The 24,677-nt window shown below is 41.9% G+C and overlaps 1 protein-coding gene across 1 annotated transcript in view; it reads right to left on the bottom strand.

The window, feature by feature from the left end:
* Positions 1-24,677, bottom strand: part of Cfdp1 (craniofacial development protein 1) — an 80,818-nt gene that overhangs the window by 40,811 nt on the left and 15,330 nt on the right. The window contains exon 5 of the mRNA XM_075977281.1: positions 16,814-16,936. Within this exon, the coding sequence (XP_075833396.1) occupies positions 16,814-16,936 (123 nt within the window). The remainder of the gene's footprint in view (positions 1-16,813; positions 16,937-24,677) is intronic.

Raw genomic sequence — 24,677 nt, 5'->3', positions numbered from 1 at the left:
TCTAAGGGATCCTACACTCTCTTCTGACTTCCACAGACACATGGTGCACAGCCATATATGTAGGCAAGGCAAAATAAACATAAAATAAGAATTAAAAATTGAGTTAGTTTGTTTTGGGGTTCTGAGATAGGGTCTCACTCTAACCCATACTCACTATGCAGCCAAAGCTGGCCTTCTAATTCATGCGTGATCTTCTTTCTGCCTTTGCTCTTCGTGTCCTGAGAGTAGAGCTATGAGCCACTAATGCCCGTCTAGTTTATGAGTTAATTTCCATTACCATACCAACTTTTTGGCTCTTCTTCTTATGACTTTTTTGTTGTTGTTTTTGTTTTGTAAGACAGGGTTTCTCTAGCTCTGTAGACCAGGCTGGCCTTGAACTCACAAAGATCTGCTTGTCTTTACCTCCAAAAGCACGAAAGCGTGCACCGCCACTGCCCTGCAGATTCTTTCTTCTTGGGGTTGTTTTGGAGATCAAATCTTGCAATATAGCCTGAGCTGGACTTGAACTCAGATATGTAACCCACTCAGGCCTGGAACTCACAGAAATACTTCTGCCTCAGCCTCCTTAGTATCCTTTTGTTGTGAATGCAAAGTATAAAACCATAAGAAGGGCCGGGCGTGGTGGCATATGCCTTTAATCTCAGCATTTGGGAGGGGCAGAGGCAGGCAATCTCTGAGTTCGAGGCCAGCAAGTTCTAGGACAGCCAGGGATATACAGAGAAACTCTGTTTTAGGAGGAGAAAAAAGTTTTTGAGACAGGATCTCATGAAGTAGCCCAGGCTGGCCTAAAATTTATGGTTCTCTTGCCTCACCCTGAGTGTTAAGATCACAAGTGTACACTATCCCACCCACCCAGAAGGAAGAAGGAAATGCTCACTGTGTTCATCTAGGAAAAAGCACATTAACCACTCCTTGCCCTACACACCATGAACACACAATCTTTAAAAGAGACAAAAGACCTTTCACACCAGAAAGTGTGAACAGAGAAGACACTACTAACTGCTCCTCTGGGACCTATGCAGAAATGACAGCGAAGGCTGAGAGCATGTGACCCACACAAAGGGTTGGAGCTCAACTTGGTGGTATTATGTTGCAATCTCATCATTCGACAGACTGAGGCAGGAGGATTACCACATGTTTGAGGCTAGCCTGAACTGAACTATATAGTGAGTTCTAGGTCAGCTTGGGCTAAAGAGATGCTGTCTACATAACAAAACAAAACTACCCCACAAGCATCAATCTATTACTTTAAACATCTTTTTGCCAGAAGGAAGATAAAGGACTTATTTATTAATAATTTACCTTAAAATGGTAATACACACAGCAAAATATTCAAAAGGTATTGGAAAGGTAGCCTACATTCCATTCTCCGCTCGCTGCCTCTCAACCAACAGCCCTTTGTCTGAGACAGGCCTCCAAGAGCTGACACTAAAGCTGCAGTTCCCAAAGTGTCACAGGGACCCAGAGACCTCTCACTTTTGTGGTAATAGGACAGTCTTTCCCCTTTTCTCTTACAAGCTATGGTGGCATTTCCCACAGGGCATGTGTTATAACTCTGACAGCCAGAAGAGATGCTAAGCAGCTGTGGGCTGGCAATCAGATATGCAAACAGATATGAAGGAGATTCATAAAAATATAAAAATAATGCCACATTTCATACTAGAGTCTACAAGCTCTACAAAATACACATAAAATTATGCTAGTCACATTAACAAGAAATAGGTATTTATTTTTCAAAATATATTAATGTTTTAAATTTTCCTGTTTTAATTATCATAAATGTCAATAGGAATTCTTAACAATTCATATGAATACAAAGGAGAACTAAGACCAGTCTGAGAACCACTGGCCTGTGTATGCACTTAGGCACTCATTCATTCACCGACTATGTGGAGTGAGCGAGTGCAGGTCCTGTACAGACAGGGTCAGAGGAATTCCTAAGGTGTCTGGCCTTGTCTTCAGTCTTGTTCTGAGGCAGGATCTCTTCACTGCTGAATACATCACGTTGGTTGGCTGTCAAGCTTCTGGGGATTCTATTGTCTCTGTCTCCCAGCCATAGATGGGTTAGGATTACAAAAGCAAGCTACTGTATCAGTCTTTTTTTCTGTGATCCCAATACTCTACCCGCCAAGCCATTTTCCAAACCCCTAGGCATTTACAAATGCATGCTAAGGCTGGGAGCAGTGATTATTCCTGTAACCACACACTTGAGGATAGAGACAGGAGGATCAGTAGTTCTAGGCCATCTAGAGCTACATGAGACCTTGTCTCAATAGACAAAAAGGAAATATGGTAGCCACACCTTTAATCCCAGCACTTGGGAGGCAGAGACAGGTGGATTTGAGTTTGAGGACAGCCTGGTTGATGCAGTGAGATCCTGCATCAAATAAACAAAGGCTAGCCAGGTGCCTGGTGCGTTTAAAACATTTGCCACATAAGCCTGTCAACCTGAGTGTAATCCCCACATAAGGTGGAAGAAAAAAAGACTTCTCCAAGTTGCTGTGACTCCACACATGCACGTGTGCATTCACGCCATGGCGCGTGCTCTCACAGAGATAATAAGTTCAAGCGGGTCAGTTGCTTACTTTTAAAGCTGCTAACCAGTGGTCATCTACTGCCTCATTTTGGAAATGTTGATGATGTGTTCGAACAGGTTCTGGAAAGGAAGCCACTTCTTTACCTGGAGCTACACAGTGCTGCGTTTATTTGGCCACAAATACAAGTTTAAGGTGGAGACTGCTGCGTTTTCCCAACCCTCTTAACTCTTCAGTGTATAAAGGTGGAGTGACTCTAACCCCGGGAGGAGCGTTAAGTCAGAAGGCAGTAACTTACATGACTGAACAGCGAGATCAACTGCATTTCTATGAGGGGAGAGGAAAGAGAACACAGTGATTTCTGACTTGTCTGGACTAACCCTCTCTCAGATAACAAATATAAATGCTAGCTAATGGACACTTGAAGGAACAGAAGGCAGCCCAAACAGGCTCCAAGTGAGCATGAAGAGGAAGGAAAAGCAGTGCCAGTTCCTCAGAGGGCTTCAGAGTTCTCTAGCACAAGGCTTAGTCCAGCAGGAAAAGTACATGGGTTTTAGTGTGAGTTTCACATACATGTTAACTCTATTCCCTAGTTTTGTGATCTAACGTTAAACAGGAAAGAAGTCAACCTGTTATTTCAAAGGAAAAAAAATAAAAAGAAACAAAAGAAAATTTTCCTTTTAAAAATTATATGTTATGTGTGGTATGTGATGTGTGTGCAGGCGCCATGAAGGAGTCCAGCGTCCTGCTCTATTGCTCTCTGTCTCATCTCCCTGAGCCGGAAGGTTGCCATGTCAGCTGCGCTTCCATGATCTGCAGGAAAACAAGGTCATTGCCTGCTTTCATACGGGGGCTAGGGATTCAAACTCAGGTCCTCATGCTATGTAACAAGTGCTCTTACCCACTGAGCCACCTCCCCAGCCCATTTTATTTTAGCTCAGGCTAGAAGTTATATGTAGTCAAGAATTACCTTGACCTCTCAAGTGCAGGGTATATAACCATGTCCAGCTAGAAGAATAATTCTTTTAAAAAATGTAGTTACATTTATTTGTGTGTATGTGTGCAAGTGTGTGTGTGCCAGAGCGCACGTGTAGAGGTTACAGGATAACTGGCAGGACTCAGTCACTGCCTTTCACCACGTATTTCCTGGGCACTGAACTCAGGTTGTCAGGCTTGGCAGCAAACCCCTTTACCCAATGAGCCATTTTGCTGGTCCAGAAAAATAATTTCTATTGAGCTCTTTTGGACCAGAATGTATATTAAGATATCCTATCTCATTTCATTCTTAAAACAGCTCTATGAAGTTAGAAATTATGATTTCATCTGTTCATCTAAAAGAAACAAAGAGATGAACCAGGCAAGTCTATCCAAGTCCAAAGCATAAAAATTATACTCTTCCTACTTCCAAAGGAAGAAGGACTAACACAAAACCGCCCTGTTTCCTCTACTGTAAATTCAAAGGCCCCAAAATAAAAGCTCTAAGATTTCAATCTCAAGAGTGACAAGGAGCTAAGAACCCAGTCAGCAGAAACTCAACCTAGGGGCAGCACAAGCTGCATGTATGGGCCTTCTTATCTGCTCATGAGTAACTCAGCACTGAGTGTTGGGAACACACCCATGTTTATAAGACGGCTGCTGCTCAGCCTTGGTAAATGATCAACTGGATTCTCAAGATATAGATCAGGTCAGTGGAACTTTCCAGCTATCTAAGGAAGCACTGCACAACTGCCCACTGAAGGACATAGGATCCAACAAGAACCAAAAACTCACAACAAAAGCAGATCAAGATCCAGGCACCATTTATCTTTTCACGAAAGAATTAACAAGAATCTAAATATGGTACTCTGCTCCTGCCTCAGAATCTGCATGCCAGCCCATTTTCTGAACTCCCGGCAAACGACACTCAATTTCTCCTTCTACATTTTGTTCCACGGAAGAAATCTTTGTCACACACAAATTTAGACTCAATCAAGCCCTGACCCCAGACACATAAACACACCTTTTACATAGCTGGTTGGATTCTAATTAAACAAGAACACCCATGTTAGAAAGAATAAAAGCCCCGGCAAGGAACATTTTATTTCCAAAGCTCCACATGCAAACTGCTCACTAAAGAGGAAAATTAACTTTATCAGCTTAGGAGAAACAAAACAGCTCGTGACCTCGTGGTTTTAAATCAGATCACAGGCTAATTCCCCGTCCAGGAGCAGACAGTTCTGGCTTAGAGGTAAAGCGGTGATGCACCTCTATACAGCAGCGGCTTCCACCATCCCATTACACTGCTTGCTCTGAAAGCCCCTTCTGACCTGGGTTTACTCAGCTTCACTGGCTTAGAGAAAAAGTAAGCACATTTCCAGGGCCACATTCACAAAAATAACAAGGACCCACTTAACACCTTCACAAACAGATGCTCAACTGGCCAAGGAATGCTTAAGGGATCTCATTCATTCATCCTTTGTATGTGTGTGTGTGTGTGTGTGTGTCTGTCTGTCTGAGCTCAAGCTATGATGCCAATGTGAAAGCCAGATGACAGCCTACAGGAGTCAGTTTTCTCCTTCCACCATGCAGACCCCAGACAGAAAACTCAGGTGGTCAGGCTTAGTGGCAAGCATCTTTACCCACAATGCCATCTTGCCTGCCCTCACCTCATCCATTCTTGCTAATCCTTACATATTCATTCTCCTATGGGTCTTTCTCTACATAAAATAATTGCTTCAATATGCAGAATAAAAATAACTCATAAAGATATATCTTTATTATTGAATGCTTATAGGAAGTTCTAAAACAGATCTGTCTAACAGAAATATAGCTTAAAACTCTACAGTAGTCATGTTAAAGTAACCTTATTTTTAATCATTTACTTAACCTAATATATCTAAAATGGTGTATCAATAATATCATTTCTATAAAAATTGAGACTTGTTTATTTTCTTCGTTACTAATTCTTCTAACTTCAGTGTGTTAGCTTCTAGCATCGCTTTTATACTAACCGCTTTCCAATGCTCCAAAGCCATAAGCAGTGTTGAGACCACTACAACAGACAGCAGAGGTCTGAGAGACGGTGGCTCACAACTACCCAGAACTGCAGTTCCAAGGGCCAGGCATGCACACGGTGCACATATGTGCACAGAGGAAAACACTCATACACAGAAATTAAAATAACATTAAATAAAAGGCTAAGACTAGAAGACACCCTTTACAAATATGTACACAAGCCAAACAGTCATGTGGAAAGTACATTATCAGTACAAGTTTAAGGCAATGAAAGCTAAAATCACAGGAAATACCATTTCATACCTACTGAAATAAAATATTGACCACAGCAAATGTAGACAGGACATGGGCCAGGTAGAGCTTCCATGGACCAATGACAGGAAGGTAAAATGGGGCAGCTATCTTGGAGAGTTGCTTTCAGTTTGTTGTAACATAAACTACTTCTACACTGGTTTGGCATGCCCATTCCTAAGTAGCCATTGAAAGGATGTAAAAATGTTTGACTATGGAAGACTGAGTGACTGAGCGTGGTGATGCATCCCTGTAACCCCAGGTGGAGGCAGGGAGATTAGAAGCTTAAGGGCAGCATCAGCTATTTAGCAAGTCAAGGCCAGTCAGGTTTACACAAGACAAGCTCCCATCATGCCTCCACATCCCTTACCCTAAAAGAGATTTAAAAATAACCATGGGCTGATGAGACAGTTCAATGGGTGAAGACACTTTCCAGTAAGCCTGACAATCTGGGTGAGAGTCATCCCTGGAACTCACAAGGTACAAGGGCAGAAACAAATCCCTAAAGTTTTCTTCTGATTTCCCCAAGTACACACAAAGGAGAATTTTAAAACTTAAAAAACAACAACAACAAAAAAAAAACAAAACAAAACATAAGCCATCAAACCAGTAGAAAAGGATGGACACAGTCTGTTACATTTATACAATGGAGATAAGACAGAAATGGACTTCTAATACACACACCAAGGACAAATCTCAAAAACAGCAAGTCAAAGAAGCCAAGAACAAAAAAGCAAAATAATGTGTAGCTTATTTATATGAAATTCTGAAATAGGGAGAACTAACCTAGCAAAATAAAACTAAGAGTTAGCAGCGACAAAGGTGTAGGCAGAACCAAATGGGAAAGGGTATGAAGGAAATTTCCAGAATGATGGCATAAAATGTTCTATTTGAGGCTTGGGGATAAACTGATATACACAACTGTCAAACTCACTGAGCTGCACAGTTAAAGGTCCTGTGATAACTAACCTACTTCCTGCCTTGAAAGTTACAGGCTACAGGGCCAAAAAAAGCAACACTCAGCAGACGCTTAGTCCGTGGTGAGCAACCTTACAGATGAAGCCTGGAGGAGGCTCACTCAGATGCTCATCGTTCTCATCACAGCCACAGGAGCCCACACAATCCTTCGGTCTTGCTAGTGAGTGACTCACAAATGAGATGAAGGCACACAACCACAACTAAGATAACATGCTTATCTCTGAGATCTTATTCCAGTTAATGTCCAAAGAAGGATGCTGGCAAAGGTAACAGAAGAAAGGCAAGAAGAAATGAAGTATAGGAGAAGAAAGAAGATGTTTGCAGTGTTAGGGAACAGTCTAGTCAGTCAGCATGCTTGAAGTGAGAAGGAAAACACAGGCGGAGAAGCTATGCCTCCCTGGGTATGCTGGCACACACCTTTAATCCCACTGCTCAGGAGACAGAGGCAGGTGAATCTCTGTTTGTTGGGGACCAGCCTGGGCTACATAGCAAGTTCCAGAACAGCCAGGGTTACATTGTGAGACCCTGTTCCCCAAAACAAAACAAACAAAAAGAAGTTATGCCCCCACTTTTAGCCTCCTCCCTAGTTTCCCAGAAGCAGCGATAAGATTCTCCAAAGCTACAAACAGGTACACCTTGATAGAGTATCATGCCAAGTGGCAAAATGCTTTAGGTCATGTTCCTTATACCTAACCCAGCAACTTTATTGCCACCAGTCACAGCCTAAATATTTTGGCAAAGGGGGCACTGTATCCCCTTAGCACACTTAATCTCCCCTGTGCTACAGGGGAGAAAACAACCTGAGGACTTTTCCTGTTGTCCACAAGACAGCCCAAGCTAAGTGCAGGAAAGGCTGACGGAGAACCATGTGCTTCCTGGTAGGAAACAAAGCAACCAAGCACATGGCAGGGCTTCTGCGCATTCCAACAAGGATGTGCATTGTGAAATGTCACTGTGGAAACCGGGGACAAGCTGACTTCAAAGAAGGGAAAGAGCAGGAATTGCAAACTAGGACTGTGCGGTGAGTAAGGAACTCCCTACGTGTCTGTGCCTGAACCACAGTGCGAGGACGCTCAAGTGCCGTTCCATCCCACTGGAGACATCGCCAACTGTTCCACACTTAGTACTTGCTAGACGCAAGCTATGGAACCGAAACCAACCTGCTGTCACAACTAACACTGAGAGGAGAATACACACTCAGAAAGGATAACAAGTCTCCTGAGACCAAAGTTTACCTGCTGCTTTTTTATAACACGCGCAGACATACACACACAGAGTTTTACATTCACTTCAAACTCACCAAATGCAATCCACAGCTCTGTACTAGCTGCTCAGTGTGCTGGCTAATTTTATGTCAACTTGACACAAGCTACAGTCATCTGAGAGAGAGAAACGGCAACTGAGAAAATGCCTAAAATCGGGCTGTAGGCAAGCCCGAGGGCATTTTCAATACAGGACTGAAGTGAGAGGGTGGAGCCACCCCAGGGTAGGTGGCTCTGGGTATACAAGACAGCAGGCTGGGCAAGCCGTGGAGGACCAGCCAGTTGGCAACACTTCTCCATGACCCCTGCTTCAGCTCCTGATCCAGGTTTCTGCCTTGAGCTTCTGCCCCAACTGCCTTCCAGGACAGACAGTTTTGTGGAAGTCTAAGCAAAATAAACCCTTTCATCCCCAAGGTGTTCTTGGTCATGATATTCATCCCAGCAACAGAAACACAACTAAGATGCTTAGAAACATGAAAAAAGCAACATGGAATCTGTAAGTGTTTAAGATAAACTAAACGTTTGCCACACCACGACCTAGAAATACTAGACAAAGTGTAGCACAGAAAAGAAAGGGAACCTCCAGACGGCTAGACTTGAAGGAGGAAGTGAAAAACCGCAACAGTGCACATGACCTGACAGAATGACTGAGAGGGCTAGGAGATGGTTTTAATAACTTCCGGGCCTGGGTTTTGTAAACCAAATCAAAGCAGACCTTGTCTTGGTGTTCCAGAGCCAGAGAGCCAGAATCTAAGACTCTTACTAGAGCAGACGGAAGGACTAGGGGAACACTCACAGTTATAGGGAGCACCAAGAGCCCACCACTGTTCAGGTTAGAGGCAGATAGGAAGACATGGTTCTTCTGAGAAAATTCGTATGGATTTGGGATTCAAGATTATAATCCTAACTATAGTACCTCAGTGTTCTATATGGAATTCCAAACCACACATTTACAATCAAAATTAGCCTAAGCCAAAGCTCAAACCAGGGCATTAAAGAAACATAAAATCAAACCCAGTTTTGAGAAATACAGGCTAACTCCTGGCCTTAAAAGAATACCATCATGCTGGGCAGTGGTAGTGCACACCTTTAATACCAGTACTTGGGAGGCAGAGCCAGGTGGACCTCTGTAAGTTTGAGGCCAGCCTGGTCTACAAAGCAAGTTCCAGGACAGCCAGGACTGTCTCACAGAGAAACCCTATCTTAGAAAAAAAAAAAACAAAAAAAAAGAAACAAAACAAAATATTTATGCCTACACCAAAGCTGAAAGACAATAATGTAAGCTAAAGGGAATGAGTCCCTTTGGCTACCACATAAAATAACTTAGAAGAAAAGAACTGGCTGGAGATAAAGGATGGAATTCCTTAACATTAACCTAAAGACTCTGAACTAACAGGAAGCAATGAGGGTAAATTTTGGGGGAAGTAATATGATTTGAAGTGAACTGCAGCCCGATTATCCCGTAGTGACATGTTGGGTGGATGCAGGAAGAGAAACTGTGGGTTTTAAGTAAACTTAGGAAATGGCTTTGGAAAGATTTTAGAATATCCTAAAGACAGATGCTTCAAAAAGAAAGGGGCAGGAAAAAAGGTTATAGAAGTGGAAATTTAACGGGCCACTAAGTGGCAGGAGAGAGTGGGTGGAAAGGTACAGAGGCTAAGAATATTTAGAGACTTATCAAAGATACAGTTAAAAGAATTTACTGGATTTGGTACAGGGTGGGGAGCAGAGATGACTTTGAACTCTGAGGTTTGGACCCAAGTAAGAGCACAGAGTACAGTACACTCCTGCCCCTGAAACATATCAGGGCTATGCAGGCGGGGTTGCTGGATTGGAGAGAAGCTTCTTAACCTCAGGGATGGCTACAAAGTGTCTAGGAGAAGGGAAGGAGAGGCCTTGAACTTGAAATCATCCTGGGGATGACAGGTGCACTCCACTGTGCCCAACAATTACCACACTACAGACTTTTCTCCAACCCCGGGCTGTGGGGAAAGCCCTTCTTCCCCCACACTTTCCAGACAGCTGGAGTGAGGGAAGGGCTCTCAATTTAAAACAGAAGGTAAGGCAAGGCTTCCCATCCATCCTCAAGTCAGCAGCTGCTCAAACGGTGTCATGCTCAAGCACAGCTAATATAAAATTGTGCTTTTATGGTCATGCTTACTAGGTCAAAAGACAGATATTTGCTTAGAATCTGTCATTTTCTCACCTCTGTTTTTCTAGCACATCTATTTTCAAAGTTTTAAATTATTTCATCTTACATTTACAATAGATTTGCTTGAATAATAGGGCTTCGGCAAGAACTGAAGACCATGTAACTGGATACAGCAAATGCAGACTTCAGGACAGCCTGATTTTCAATGCCCAACTAAAACAATCAGAACACTGCTTCTCAGCCTCTCCTGGAAGAAAAATCCCTAGTTAAAATTGAAAATTTAATATATGTGAATCTTGCAATATAATTATAACCATCCACAAAACAGGACTAGGATTCTTTTATCAGAACCTTGGGCCGGGCGGTGGTGGCGCACGCCTTTAATCCCAGCACTAGGGAGGCAGAGGCAGGCGGATCTCTGTGAGTTCGAGACCAGCCTGGTCTACGAGCTAGTTCCAGGACAGGCTCCAAAGCCACAGAGAAACCCTGTCTCGAAAAAACAAAACAAAAAAACAAAAACAAAACAAAACAAAACAAAAAAGAACCTTGGTCAGAACATAGGACTCACTGATAGTCATGTTCCAATGAACGGCATTCTTTCCCGACATCAGAACAGATAGTAAGTTTCACACAAAAGTGCCTAAGACCTGCAGCATACAGAATTTTAAAAGGATCAATATTAATAATGCAGCTCCTAAATTTCTGTCTTTATAAAATTCAAAGTTTTTAACCTGAAACTTAACCTTTTTTTTTTTCTTTTGGTTTTTCAAGGTAGGGCTTCTCTGTAGCTTTGGATCCTGTCGTGGAACTAGCTCTTGTAGACCAGGCTGGCCTTGAACTCACAGAGAGTGCTGGGATTAAAGGCGTGCACCACACCAGAACCTATGGGAGTCAGTTCTCTCACCAGGTTTGGCAACAAGCATCTGTCAGCACGTCTTTATTTGTATTTAACAACAAAAAACTTCCATAAATAAAAGTGTGCATCACAAAAATGAGGGGAAAATCACTTTCCAAACAAAGTAGAGTTGAAAACAAAACCAATTGCAGTTTAATATAGCTAGAAACTGCACAGAACAAAGAAATCTCAGATAAAGACAAATCTAATTAGACAAAAGAAAATGTACAGCACCAGTCTTAGGAGTGCTGTGAGCACCTGAGAGCTTGCTTTCCTAGGACGAATCTGCCCTCTAGTGCATGCTCAGTGATGGCTGCTGTTACTAACCAGGAGACTATACTCATCCCCAAACATCATAATGCTTCATCTCCTTCTTCAGAAGTCCATTCGCACCAATACCGTGAAAACTCTGCCAGTATAATAAATTCAAGTGCCTGTTCTATGCATGCAAAAGGTACTTCACTATTTTTCACATCAAAAGTGTGGCACAATTGAGACTCTAAGAATATAACAAAAATGGCTTATAATATAGATTCTCCAGCACGCTAATTTAAATTTTTGATGACTTCTCCTACAGATCTTGTTGTTATGTTAATCTTTGAGACAGCGTTTGCTAATATCCCTGGCTTTCCCAGAACTTGTTATGTGGATCAGGCTGGCATCAATCTTCCTGCCTCTGCCTCCCAAGTCACCATACCTACCTAGCTAGAGTTTTATTTCTAGAACAGCTTAAAAGTACCTGAAAGAGGCTAGAGAGGACTCAGTGATTGAAAGCATGGGCCACTCTTGCAGAGGACCCAGGTTCAGTTCCCAGAACTTACATAGTGGTTCACAGTCATCTCTAACTCCAGCTCTAAGGAATCTGACATCTTCTGGCCTCTGTGAACATCAGGCACACACATGGTGCACAGACACACATGCAGGTGAAACATCCATATACACACAGTAAAAAATTTTTTGTTTTGTTTTGTTTTTCGAGAGAGGGTTTTTCTGTAGCTTTGGATCCAGTCCTGGAACTAGCTCTTATAAACCAGGCTGGTCTCGAACTCACAGTGATCCGCCTGCCTCTGCCTCCCAAGTGCTGGGATTAAAGGTGTGTGCCACCACTGTCCACTCATATAGCAAATATTTAAAAAATTTAAAGAGCTTATTCTAGATACTGTCTAATCCACAAATCTTTGTCTGAATATACCCTAGAATAATGAAAACACCCAATAACACAAAAGTCTGTACATGAATGTCCACAGAAACATTATAGTAGCTAAATGTAAAATCTATTAATTAGCACACACATAAACAAAATGTACTATAGTCTTACAATATATTAATCCACAAAGGGTATAAAAAGAAAAGTATAGATAAATGCTACAACATGGATGAACCCTGAAGATATTATGTTAAGTCAAAAAAGCCAGACAGAGGGGCTGGGGAGGCAGCTCAGTGTTTAAGAGGACTTACTGCTCTTATAGAAGACCCACGTGGCAGCTCATCACCACCTGTAACTCCAGTTCCACGGGATCCAACACTCTGGCTGCCATAAGCACACATACGATATAGACAGACATACAGATGAACACTGTACACAGAAATTATCTAAATAAATCTCAAGAAAAAAAAAAGCAAATATTGGAATTCCACCCATGAAATGCCCAAAATAAGCAAATATAGACCCAGAAAGTCCATAAGTGAGTTGAGGGTGAAGATGGGAGTGACTAGAAACAAAAAGAATAACTGTGTTGCCTATTATTATGAATATACCCCATGAGCTTGCCAGAAACCAATGAATGGTAAATTCAAAGTGATAATTACTTACAAGTGTCACATTTTGTCTCATTAAAGTATTTTTTTTGGTTGCTTTTGCTTTGTTTTTGACCAGATTTGGTAGCACACACCTATAATCCCTGCACTAAAAGGTTGAGGCAAGAGGATCACAGGCTGGAGGGCATCGTAGCTTACATAGACTTAAGACCCTGTTTTATAAACAAACAGTTTGAGGTAAGCATGGTCTACAGAGTAAGTTCCAGGACAGCCAAAGACACACAGAGAAAACCTATCCCAAAAAAACCAAAAACCAAACAGTCATCGGAAGCTCATGCCTTTAATCCCAGCAAGGAAGAGGCAGGAAGGCCAGCCTGGTCTACAGAGTGAGTTCCAGGACAGCCAGGACTGTTATACAGAGAAATCCTTTCTCAAAAAAAAAAAAAAAAAAAAAAGAAAGAAAGAAAGAAAGAAAGAAAGAAAGAAGAAAAGAAAAAACAAAAACCAAACAAATAAACAAACAAAAAAACCCACAAAACAACCAAAAAAATCATCCAATTATACATTACTAAATAGACTATTCATTATAGACTATCACGTCGAGATTTCCCATACTGTCAGGTCATGTTTTCCTCTATTTTTACTTATAATAATTGCCAATAGGCTTTCACTCATGACATCCCACACATTTCTGTAGGAGCCCAGCTGGAGGTCTCATTCTTTGACTAAACCACTCAAAGGCCTTGGCCTTGGTGTGTATGCAGGCTTCTAATATACATTCAACTGTAAACTTATCACTGGACAAAGAAAATATCAAGGTATTCAAACAACAAAACCAAAAACAAGGCCCGTAGAGAGTCTCGTCAAATGCTAGAAACACCTCCTCCCAATACTGCAGCTATGTCTGATTTCTGTTAAGTGAAATGCTAATTACTCTATCAAAAGTTAATGATTATGCTTGCTTAAAAACTAAGTAAGCTCAGTTCATAATTACTAACTGCTGAGGACTCTGGGAAAGATCACCTATCAATGTTCAGACAGAGAACTATTGACAACGTGAGGTTCCTGGGACAGTCAAAGACACCAACAACTGACAAGCCACCAGATCAGGTGTTTCTGTTGGTTTTCAGAGACCAAGTCTCATTCTGTCCATGTGGACCACAGACTCACTATGTACTCAAGGCCAGCCTGTAACTCCTGGATCCCATGCCTTCACTGCCGGATGCTAGGATTACAGTCACCATGCCCATCTACCAATTTAAGTCTTAATCTTTATGTGGCTCTAGAACAAATCCTATCTTTTCTGTCTTTGGGACAAACACTACTTAAACTGACATCCCAGGAGGGTTCAACAATAGTCTTTTTCTATGTCCAAACATCAAGAACAAGACCAAACCACTTGGGAAAAATAGTACCTTTCAATCTTATATTTTATTGTCTTAGTTTGTTCCTAATCTATAAGGCTATAGCTTAACATAGTAACTCAGTAACAAGAATTCTGTGCTCACAGCAAGGGTCGTTAAGTTGTGATGAGACTAATGGAGTGGAAGAAAAGAGCAAATGAGGGCCTGAAGCCTGGCTAGCTACCAGCTGGTAGAGCTGATGCAGCAAGAATTCAGCATGCGGTGGAAGAGATCAAGAGGCCTGGATGATGTGAAGCCATGGGAATTTGGACACACTAAGTAAGCATTGTACTTTCCTCTACCAAATGTAACAGCATGATTCTGGCCTCTAATTGAAAGAGGGCTTACTCCAACCCTGACACACAAACTCTGGCTTTTTATAGCCTAAACGGCGTGCTATTTTAAACATGTGGAGGAAATACATTTTCAGTTACAAACACTGGCTCCTCCGCATCTGTCCTTATTTGTAACTGAGAGATGTGGGGCAGGATGTTTTAGTCTTCTGCACTGGTTTTCCTGTATTGCTTAAATCTGTTTAGAGGAAAAGAAAACACACAATTTCTATAAACTGAAGCAGCTCCCAAAGTTGGGAGGAAAAAAAGCCATGGAAAACATTTAACTCCATTACTTTTCTTTTATATATTAGATAACCCTACAAACCCCTCCCTTGAAGAGACCTTCCGTACTTAAGGATGTGGTATCTTTGCAGATTCTAATGTTCTCACTGATAAAATGAGTCCGAATCCCAAAGCAGATGACTTCCTTTGGCATTGCAAGCAGTTATAACTGTAAGTTTTCTGAGACACAGGTCAGAAAAATAAGCAGATCACCCTCAAAGGCCACGTGATTTATCAGAAATTCAAGGCATAAATAATGCTGTACTATACATAATTAAAAGTCCCATATTCATGCACTTTTACTCAGATATTTAGAACACATTCTTATATTCTGGTATATTCCATTATAGCTCTCAAAGAAACTGATTTGGACAGACTTCATTTTACCCCTTTTGTAAGGGAGTCAGTGGGTCATTAATCTCCTGAAAAACATTTCACTAGAACAGCTGCCAGCAACAACTCCTTTTCTCAGCTGCCCTCTACCCCGGAGCTCTGTACACAGCTTCCTGACGACTTCCTCCTTAATGAACTTTAGTCAGACCCCTCTCAACCTTTTCTCAACTAAGCCTTGTCTATGCTAGGACTGTAGAGATCAAGTTTAGGAGGAATCCCACTCAGTCAATTTAAAGAGACTGTCCTATGCTGATAACAATAGCCCCAGCTGCCTTTAATAAGAGTCTCATTAGCCAGAATCTTCCATAGCAACAATACTATTAATGTATAATAGAAAAGGTGGGTAGTAGTATCTGAGAGGGGTCTTTCTTCCTTTTACCTCCCTTTCTGGGTCTCTCAGGAATCACTTCTCACATAACTGACTTGCATGTAACCCTAGGTCTCAGATTTTGCTTTGGGTAAGTGCACCCTATGGGACATACCACTGTAATAGTATTATTCAAAGTCAGGGCTAAAAAGATGAAGATTTGCCTGTAGAGTTTGATAGGAAAATAGGGTGGGATTTTAATGGGAGAAAAAAAAACATAAAATAAAACATTCCTATTTGCCAGATGAGGTGACACACACCTTTAATCCCAGCATTCAGGAGGCAGAGGCAGGGATCTTGGTGAATTTGAGACCAGCCTGGTCTACAGGGTTAGCCAGGCCTACACAGTAAGACTCTGTCTCAAAAACCACCTTCCTGTTCACAGCAAAGGTGAGTATGTTAATGAGGTGACAGCCCACCCCACCCCACCATCTGAAGGTCAGAGGAGCAGCTGAGGAGCTCGGCCTACCCAGAACTCCCTATGGCAGGTGCTGGCTGGCTAGTGGTCACTTTCCTAGGGCCTACAGCCCTGGGTTTCTCTTAGTTGTTTCTTACATATGCTAAGAAGACAGGAACTCTTGCTTTTTCAAAGAGAAAGCCTTCAGCTAAAAATAACTAAAAATATGGAAAGTACGAAAGGAATAAACTATCAGAGTTCCTGTCTTTTAATCATTTCTGACTGCTTTCTTTGAGACAGGGGCTCACTCTGAGACCTAGGCTGGCCTTGATCTTCTGGGCTCAAGTGATCCACCTCCACCTATCTTAGTCTCCCAAGTAGCTGGACTACAGAGTGCACCCCTGTGCCCACTCGACTTTCTTATGTTCCTCTGCTATCATGGGGGTGGGAGTGGAACTAAATACTCAGCTCAAACATTCAGTCAAAGTGCTGATGAACTCCTAATATTGCCATGCAAAAAATTATCATTTTTTAGGTATACAATTTACATGTTCAGCTTTGTGGTTACCGTTTTCCAAGCTGGGATTATTAAATAAGCAACCTGTAGCTAATTTTTCCTAGCAAACTCTATCTGGGTAAAAACTTCCAACAAGGCAGAGCAGAAGTTTCATTCCTTAGCTCAGAAAAGGAGCGGTGACGGCTGCAGTTGGAAACAGGCTCTTGCACAGTCCCCAGTGCGCCAAGTCCACTTTGGACTGATGCAAATACTCACCCCGATCCAGCAGGGAGCGCTGGTGCTGCCGCTGAAGGGACAACTGCCTGAGGTTTTTCTTTCTCATTTTGCTTGAGGAAAGATTTGGCTTCCTTAGATGCAGCGTCTACTTCCTTAGTCACCCTATTTCAAGGAAAGAGATGACAAAAAAAATTTACAAGTGGGATAAGAAGCAAATATTGTAGCAAAGGAAATAAATGAAAACTAGGGACATACTCATTACTGAGTTTTCAGTAAGTTCTGGCCACTGAGTCTCATGATTTAAGTTCACTCTAAGAGTTCTACAAACAGGCGCTTTCCCAGACTGATACTAACAAGTAAAACAACAATGCATGAAATTTTATCCAAGTCTCCTCCAGTACATCTGTCAGCGCAAAGACTCCAGCAACCACTCCTGGGTCTCAGCTCACTTGGTTACTAACGTGAAGGCTACAAGATCCCTGCACTATTCCTCACCTAATAGATCGATACTAAGATACAAAGGGCCAACGAAAGGTGAGATGGAGAGATGGGAGACAGACAAAACCATTGTCATCATTTCAAAAACAAGAGCAAACAACTAGAAAATACTCCACAGAAGGCTCCTTTCTGCTCTGCACCTAAAAACCCAAAGACAAAACACACTTTCCTAAAACTGGACAAATCCAAACTACTCAGGGAGGAGCAGAATGTAACACAATCCTATCCGTTTTCAAATCTGGAAAAGCTGCATCAGATAAAACTGAGTTCTAAAAGATCAAATAAGGATACTTAAGATGCCTCATATTCCAGGTAAAGAGAGAAAGAGAAATATGTAATGCATGCTTTGACATGCCAGGCAATAAAAACATTTGGGGAATTTTGTTTAAATTCCAAATTACCAGTAAGCAGGTCCAAAATTACAGTCAGACAGTACATGATAAATATTCAAACGAAGACAGCCCACAAATGAGGAAATCAACCCTCTAAGTTCCATCTGTGAGAGCACACAGGTCTCTACCGCTGTCCAGCATACTCTTTCTAATGAAGGCTCCCTCACCGCTGCACTTAATACTGTGTGCTATGGATGTCAGTGGCCCTTGGAGTTAAGATGAGGCAAACAGACTCCAGACAGGGGCACAGCAGCACACTCCGCTGCTGTCGTTTGCTAGCACAGCTGAGGTGGGGAGGTTTGCTCTACAGCACTAATACACCAACAGGAAGCTCGTTTGTATTCCTCAGTATTAAAACTGAAATCCAGAGACTACACAATGATGCTAGTGAAAATTCTTCAACACATGGTATTTTCCAAACTGGCTGTCACACATTTCCGTCCCACATGCTCTTCCAGAACCTTAAGCAAACCTCTTGAAACTGAATAGGATTTATGGCTGTCTCACTAAGGAGTTCTGTGCAAGCAGCTCTATAGGCATTCTAAGACCTTTCTCCCTTGAGAACATATCTTTAGCACTCCTAGCCTAAAGCCACTCTGCAGCAGAGACCACACAGACACAGATGTGGTATAGGACGTCCTTCCTTCTGTGTTGCTTGTACTGGCTAATGAATAAAGGAACTGCCTTGGCCTGACAGGGCAGAACTTAGGTAGGCAGGGAAGACAAAACTGAATTCTGGGAGGAAGAAAGCAGAGCCAGAGCCAGACGCTGGGAATTTTACCTGGTAAGCCACTGCCACGTGGCGATACACAGATTAATAGAAATGGGTTAAATAAAGATGTAACGATTAGCCAATAAGAAACTAGAGTTAACGGGCCAAGCAGTGATTTAATTAATACATTTTCTGTGTGGTTATTTTGGGGCTAAGCTAGTCGGGCAGCCGGGACAAACAAGTGGGCCCCCTCTTTGCAACACAGATGTCTGAGGATTCCTAGCCCCAGGATATATGAGTCCTTAAGCATCAGAACTGGAAGCAAACATCTTTAAGATGGTCCCAACCACTGTCTGATTACAAGTGCACAAGACAGCCTGCCTACTTGAACCTTGTGGCCTCTGGAACTATGAGAAATTGTAACAAAACAATTAGCTGTTTTATGCAAGTTAATAAATTTTAGGATGATTTGTCATAATGCTAAATCAATACCCAAAATAATCCTGCATCAAAATACTGGGCTTAATGGAGATACCAAAATACTGGATTCAAAATAGTCCCTTGTCTTAAATAATTCTACAGAAGATTAATGTGATTAATGAAGAACTAATGTATTCTTTATTATCTACTTCCTACCAAAGTCTACTAAGCATGCAAATAAATGTAACTAAAACTATACACATTAGAAGAGAGATACAACAGAAAAAAATATTAATCAAACTTTCAGAAAGTAGCAAACAAGCTGGCCATGGTGTACATGCCTATGGTATCTTCATACTGGGACAGTTGAGCAGGATATCAGGAGTTCAAAGTAATCCTCAGCTACATGAGATTTTGGCTCAAAAAAAAAAAAAAGGAGCAAATATCTAAGTAGCAACTGGCTTTGGTTTTCTTTGATCTCCTAAGTTTATGTGAAGCAGATGACAAGAGAGCCACTCTGCATCACAGAGCCCTAGAAAGGCTCATTACATTCAACCGTCAGGAACCCTCAAAGGTGGAAGAGAGCAAAGACTGCCACAACCAGCTGAGAGCTTGCATTAGGAACAACTAGTCTTTTTTTTACTTCAAAACACAGGCTATGTCCCCACCACTGATAATTCCGAGGGATTCACAACACTTAGAGAAAATGAAAACCACAGAAGGCCAGGAATGAAATGAAGCCCCATCCTGAAGTTAGAGGAATCGAATGAAAAGCCACTCTTAAAGGCTGTATATGCCAGAGGGCTGAGTGACAGAGCTAAGTGCTAAGCACCCCATAATGTTCTTGGTCCTACTAAGAAACAGACACTTTACTGTGTTGTGCTACTGAAGTACAGCTTGTTGCCCAACCATAATAGAGCCTCATCTGAACTCAAACAATCACATTTCAGAAAGAGGGGAAAATACAACAAAAGAAAGTCTAGAATTGAAGGATGAGTTTCAGCAAAGAGCCACAGAATACTGGATTGCCAAAGCAAACTTTAAAGGATCAGCATCAAAGCACAGAGCTAAAACTTCAGAATGCTATAATATGAAGCAGCCCAAGTAATGAGGAGAGGAGAGCGGCAATCATGTGACTTATGTTTAGTTTTGTTGTTCTTGTTTTACTACAGCAAGACTCTAGTACACACTTAAGTAAACATTTTCTGAAAAGCAACCCAAATGCTGATACTGTTAAATACTAGACATATTAAGAAATATAATATGGCTTTTTCCATCAAAAACTCTCAGTCCGGCAAGCCAGCCAACTACAAAAGTGACGTGAAGCTCCTGCCATAGAGCAAGAGTCACAGAGGAGGCGTGGAGAAGACAGAACCCTGGGAATGCCCGTCTTCATCTCTTGTGCCAAAGCATAACCATACCCACCAGAAAACACATTATATAGACTGAGGTATTTCTAAGGAATTTGACAGCCGACACAGTGACAGCATTTGCTCTCTCCTGAAAGCATCCCTAAGCAACGCCACTCTCTGCCATTGTCTCCCACAAGGCAGTGTCTCCATGTATGGTCCAGCTGGCTCTCTACTTGTGCCCAGCCTCCGTTCACTGTTAAGAGCAGTGAGGGATTTAGCTACCATACCACTTTTAGGTAGGAGAACAGTTAACTTGCAATCATCTTATACATGAAAGGACTCCTGACAGGAAAAGGCCTATTATTAGCAATAATTAATTTATTTGTTTTTAGCAGAAATTCCATTTTAACTTCATTTTCACTCACTCATCTTCCTGAAAAGTCTTTATTTGGATATAATTTTTCCATGACTGGACTTTTCCAAAAGGTGAATCATTAGGAAAGTCTGAGCTCACAGGGCAGCTGGCTATGCCACAGAGGAGGGCAAGGATGATCATATTCCTCCCTTCCCCAAGGCTTAAAAAACTACATAGTTTTCATGAAGGAAAAACAAGCAGAACAGCCAAGTTAGAGAAACTAGAAGACTAACTTCATGCTAACACTACATCATTCTTACACTTAGAAATTCTTGCACTAGCTCTTCGTGCTTCTTCCTTTTCTTCTTCCTTTTCTTTTCTTTTTTTTTTTTTTTTGTGGGTGTGTGGGGGATTTGAGACATGGTTTCTCTCTGTAGCCTTTACTGTCTTAGAACTCCCTTTGTAGACCAGGTTGGCCTCGAACTCAGATCTGTCAGATCAGCCTCCCGAGTGCTGGAACTAAAGGTGGGCGCCACCACCACCCAGCTACTCTTTCACATTCTTAAAGATGCAGTGATGCCTTTAACTTGATACAAAGACAAAAAAGGAAAAAAAATAATATCAAGAGATTAAAAGATGTACTTAAACCCAAACACCAAAGCTTGTGTCTGAGTTGTCAGCGCTCAAATCTCTTAAGATCCTTCAAGAAACTTCCTTATAGTACTTTAAACAGTATGTCTTTTTAAAAAAAAAAAAAAAAAAGTATGGCTGGGGCTGGAGAGATGGCTCAGCAGTCAAGAGCACTGGCTGCTCTTCCAGAGGTCCTGAGTTCAATTCCCAGCAACCACATGGTGGCTCACAACCATCTGTAAAGAGGTCTGGTGCTTTCTTCTGGCTTGTGGGCATACATGCAGACAAAACACTGTATACATAATAAATAAATAATTTTTTTAAAAGGCTTGCCAATCGCCTGGCAGTGGTGGTGTACACCTTTAAATACAGCACCCAGGAGGTAGAGGCAGGCAGATCTCTGAGTTCAAGACCAGTCTGGTATACAAAGTGAGTTTTAGGACATCAAGGGCTACACAAAGAAACTGTTTTGAAAAAACAAAGCCAAAACAAACAAACAAGCAAAGTCTTGCCAACACGGCAACTATTAACAGATTTAAATAAATACGTTATCTAATATATAAATATGTATAATTTGTACATATTACATCTGTATATAAACAACTATATATACATATCCCATGCTGGCCCTGATTGTCCTGCTTCTGTTCCCAAGTGCTCGGATTACAGGAGTATATCACCACAGCAGGCTTGAACAGGCTTCCGTATCCTTATGGGAAAGGAGTTTGAGAGGACACTCACTTGCTCTGTTGTGTAATTTAAAAATAAAAAAACTGTGAAGTAATAAATAAATAAAATGCCTATATGTGAGAGTGTGTGTAATTGATGAAAAGAACATGTACTTATCCTGTTTTCGGACAAGAAACACAGTGCTGCCCTCTTCTGACAAACAGTACGAATGGCAGGCTCCCTGAGTACTTACCAATAGTTACAACTGCCATCTAAGTGCTTTCAGAAGTGAAGAGTCTCTGATCCCACTGGGAGGCAAACAGTGGGATCTGAGTTAAAGGCCAGCCTGGTCTACAGAGGGAGTTCCAGGACAGCCAGGGCTACACAGAGGAACTCTGTCTCAACAAACAACAAACAAGAAAAGTAAAGATCAGCGGCATAAACCTGTACTCCAAGCACTTGGGAAGCAACAGGAAGGAGAATCAGGAGTTCAAGGTCAGCCTGGGCTAAATTAGATTCCCATCTCAAAAAAGGGAAAAGAATCTGTGACATAACGTTTAAAACAAATTTGTGAAATTCATAACTTGATCAGAAATTTACTGATTTCTCAACGCAATGGTTATTCGGCTGATTCTGTTCTCTATGCAGACCTTCTGTAGACTACAAGTGGGAAGTGGTCCAAGACAACACAGGCTTTGAGACACACTTTTTTTGTTGTTTTTTTTTTCGAGACAGGGTTTCTCTGTAGCTTTGGAGCCTGTCCTGGAACTAACTCTTGTAGACCAAGCTGGCCTCAAACTCCCAGAGATCCACCTGCCTTTGCCTCCCAAGTGCTGGGATTGAAGGCGTGCGCCACCACTGCCCGGCCAAGACGCATTCTTACCATGTTGTCTTAGCTGAAACTCGTTCTGTAGACCCGACTGTCCCTCAACTCTGCCTCTAAATGTTTTGTTTGTTAATACACTAACTTTTTATTGTTTGAGAATTTCATACAGGCGTTTAATGTGTTTTAAGTTCACCTCCCACGCCCCCTCTTCTAATGCACTCCTTATCCATCTACCATTATCTAATACCAACTTCCTGTGTTTATTTTTTCTTTTTTTAAACCCACTGAGTCTACTTAGTGCTGCTAGTGTGTGCTTGGGTGTGGGGAACTCCCTCTCTCAGCAGCATCAGCTCTGTGACTTGCCCCCACATGCTGGAATTGTGTCTGATCTTACACAGGCCGTGTGCATGCTGTCACAACTGCTGTGAGTTCTTATGTGCAATCCCCGGCTGTGTCCAAAAAAAGCTTTGTTTCTAATTATTTTACAGATTTCTAAATGTTGACGGCTTTACTATCAGTGTTCTGCTACTCCCTATTGAACAGCTGCGTATGGTCTCTGAAGGCAAAATACATACGAATTTACACCATCTGCAGTTATGTGACAGACCCCAAAGTGACCAATCACTAGCTACGGTGTTTACAATGAACATGCTGACAGATGCTGACCACGTCCTTTACCTCACCAAAATGCGGGGTTCCTGAAGGATAGCTAGTACTCCCAGTGCAGTATAGGTCTGTCTAAAGAACAGTTCTCAACATGTGGGGTCCGACCCACAGGGGTCAAATGACCCTTTTACAGGGGGGAGATCACTTAAGATCATTGAAAAACACAGATACTACACAGAATTTACATTATGTTTCATGACAGTAGCAAAATTAGTTATGAAGTAGCAACTGAAATAATTTTATAATTGCGGTTACCACAACATGAAGAACTGTATTAAAGTGACAGCAGAGGAAGGTTGAGAACCACTGGTCTAAGCATATAAGGCAAAGCAAAATTCCAAATTCTCCAATATAAATGCTTTGCACTCTTTTTAAATTTTTTTTTTAATTTTCAAGACAGAGTTTTTCTGTCTTGGAACTTATTCTGTAGACCAGGCTAGCCTCCAACTCAGAGAGATCCGCCTGCCTCTGCCTCACAAGTGGTAGGATTAAGGGTGTAAGCCACAATACAATCACCTGGCTTACATCCAAACTCTTAAAAGACTAAACCTACTATTTAATCTTGACTGTGTAAGAACAATTAGGAAGAGTATCAATGGAATAAATGAGGTCTAAAAGCACCATACACATATCTACTCGAAATATGGGCTGCAAAACTACCTGTAATTGGTGAAAAATGAGAAAATCTTAAAAACCAAAAGCCACTGTGAGCACGGATATGCCTGTTGCACGTATCGCATTATTCATACTTAGCCATTAGAATCATCCATTATGAAGACCAGAGACCAGCTAGAAGTAAACTGAGTCACTTGTGCCAAAGTCAGCCAAGCCTGGGAAACCCCACAGTGAGAAGAAAGCCAACTGCCATAAGTGTCCTCTGGCCTCCACACGCGTGCTGTGACATGAATGAGACAGACAGAACACGAAAAGCGGAGACTCTGAGGGACGGAATGTGAACCATGTGGGTGTTCACTGCAATACTATTCTTGCAACACTGCCCTAAGTACATTTCACAAAAGAAAATGTTCTCAAGACAGGTTTTTAAATGAGTGGATTTGGTACTACAGAGAAGGCTCAGAAGTTAAAAGCATAGACTGCTCTTCCAGAGCCCTGGGCTCTATTGCCGGCACCCACATGGTGGGTTTACAACCATCTGTAGCTCCAGTTCCAGGGGAACTGACTCCCTCTTCTGACCTCTGCAGGCACCAGGCATGCACATGGTGACAGACACACATACAGGCAAAAGAACCCCCCCACACACACACAAAATAATTAAAGAGGAATAAATAAGGTAAGTTTTGCTGGGCACAGTAGCTTACACTGAGGAAAATGGAACATAGTCACTTCAGCCACCTTGAACTACGGTGACTTCCAGGACAGTAT

This window comes from Microtus pennsylvanicus, chromosome 6 (assembly GCF_037038515.1).
Source record: "Microtus pennsylvanicus isolate mMicPen1 chromosome 6, mMicPen1.hap1, whole genome shotgun sequence".
NCBI classification, from domain to species: Eukaryota; Metazoa; Chordata; class Mammalia; order Rodentia; family Cricetidae; genus Microtus; species Microtus pennsylvanicus.
This window is presented reverse-complemented; position numbering and strand designations above follow the sequence as displayed.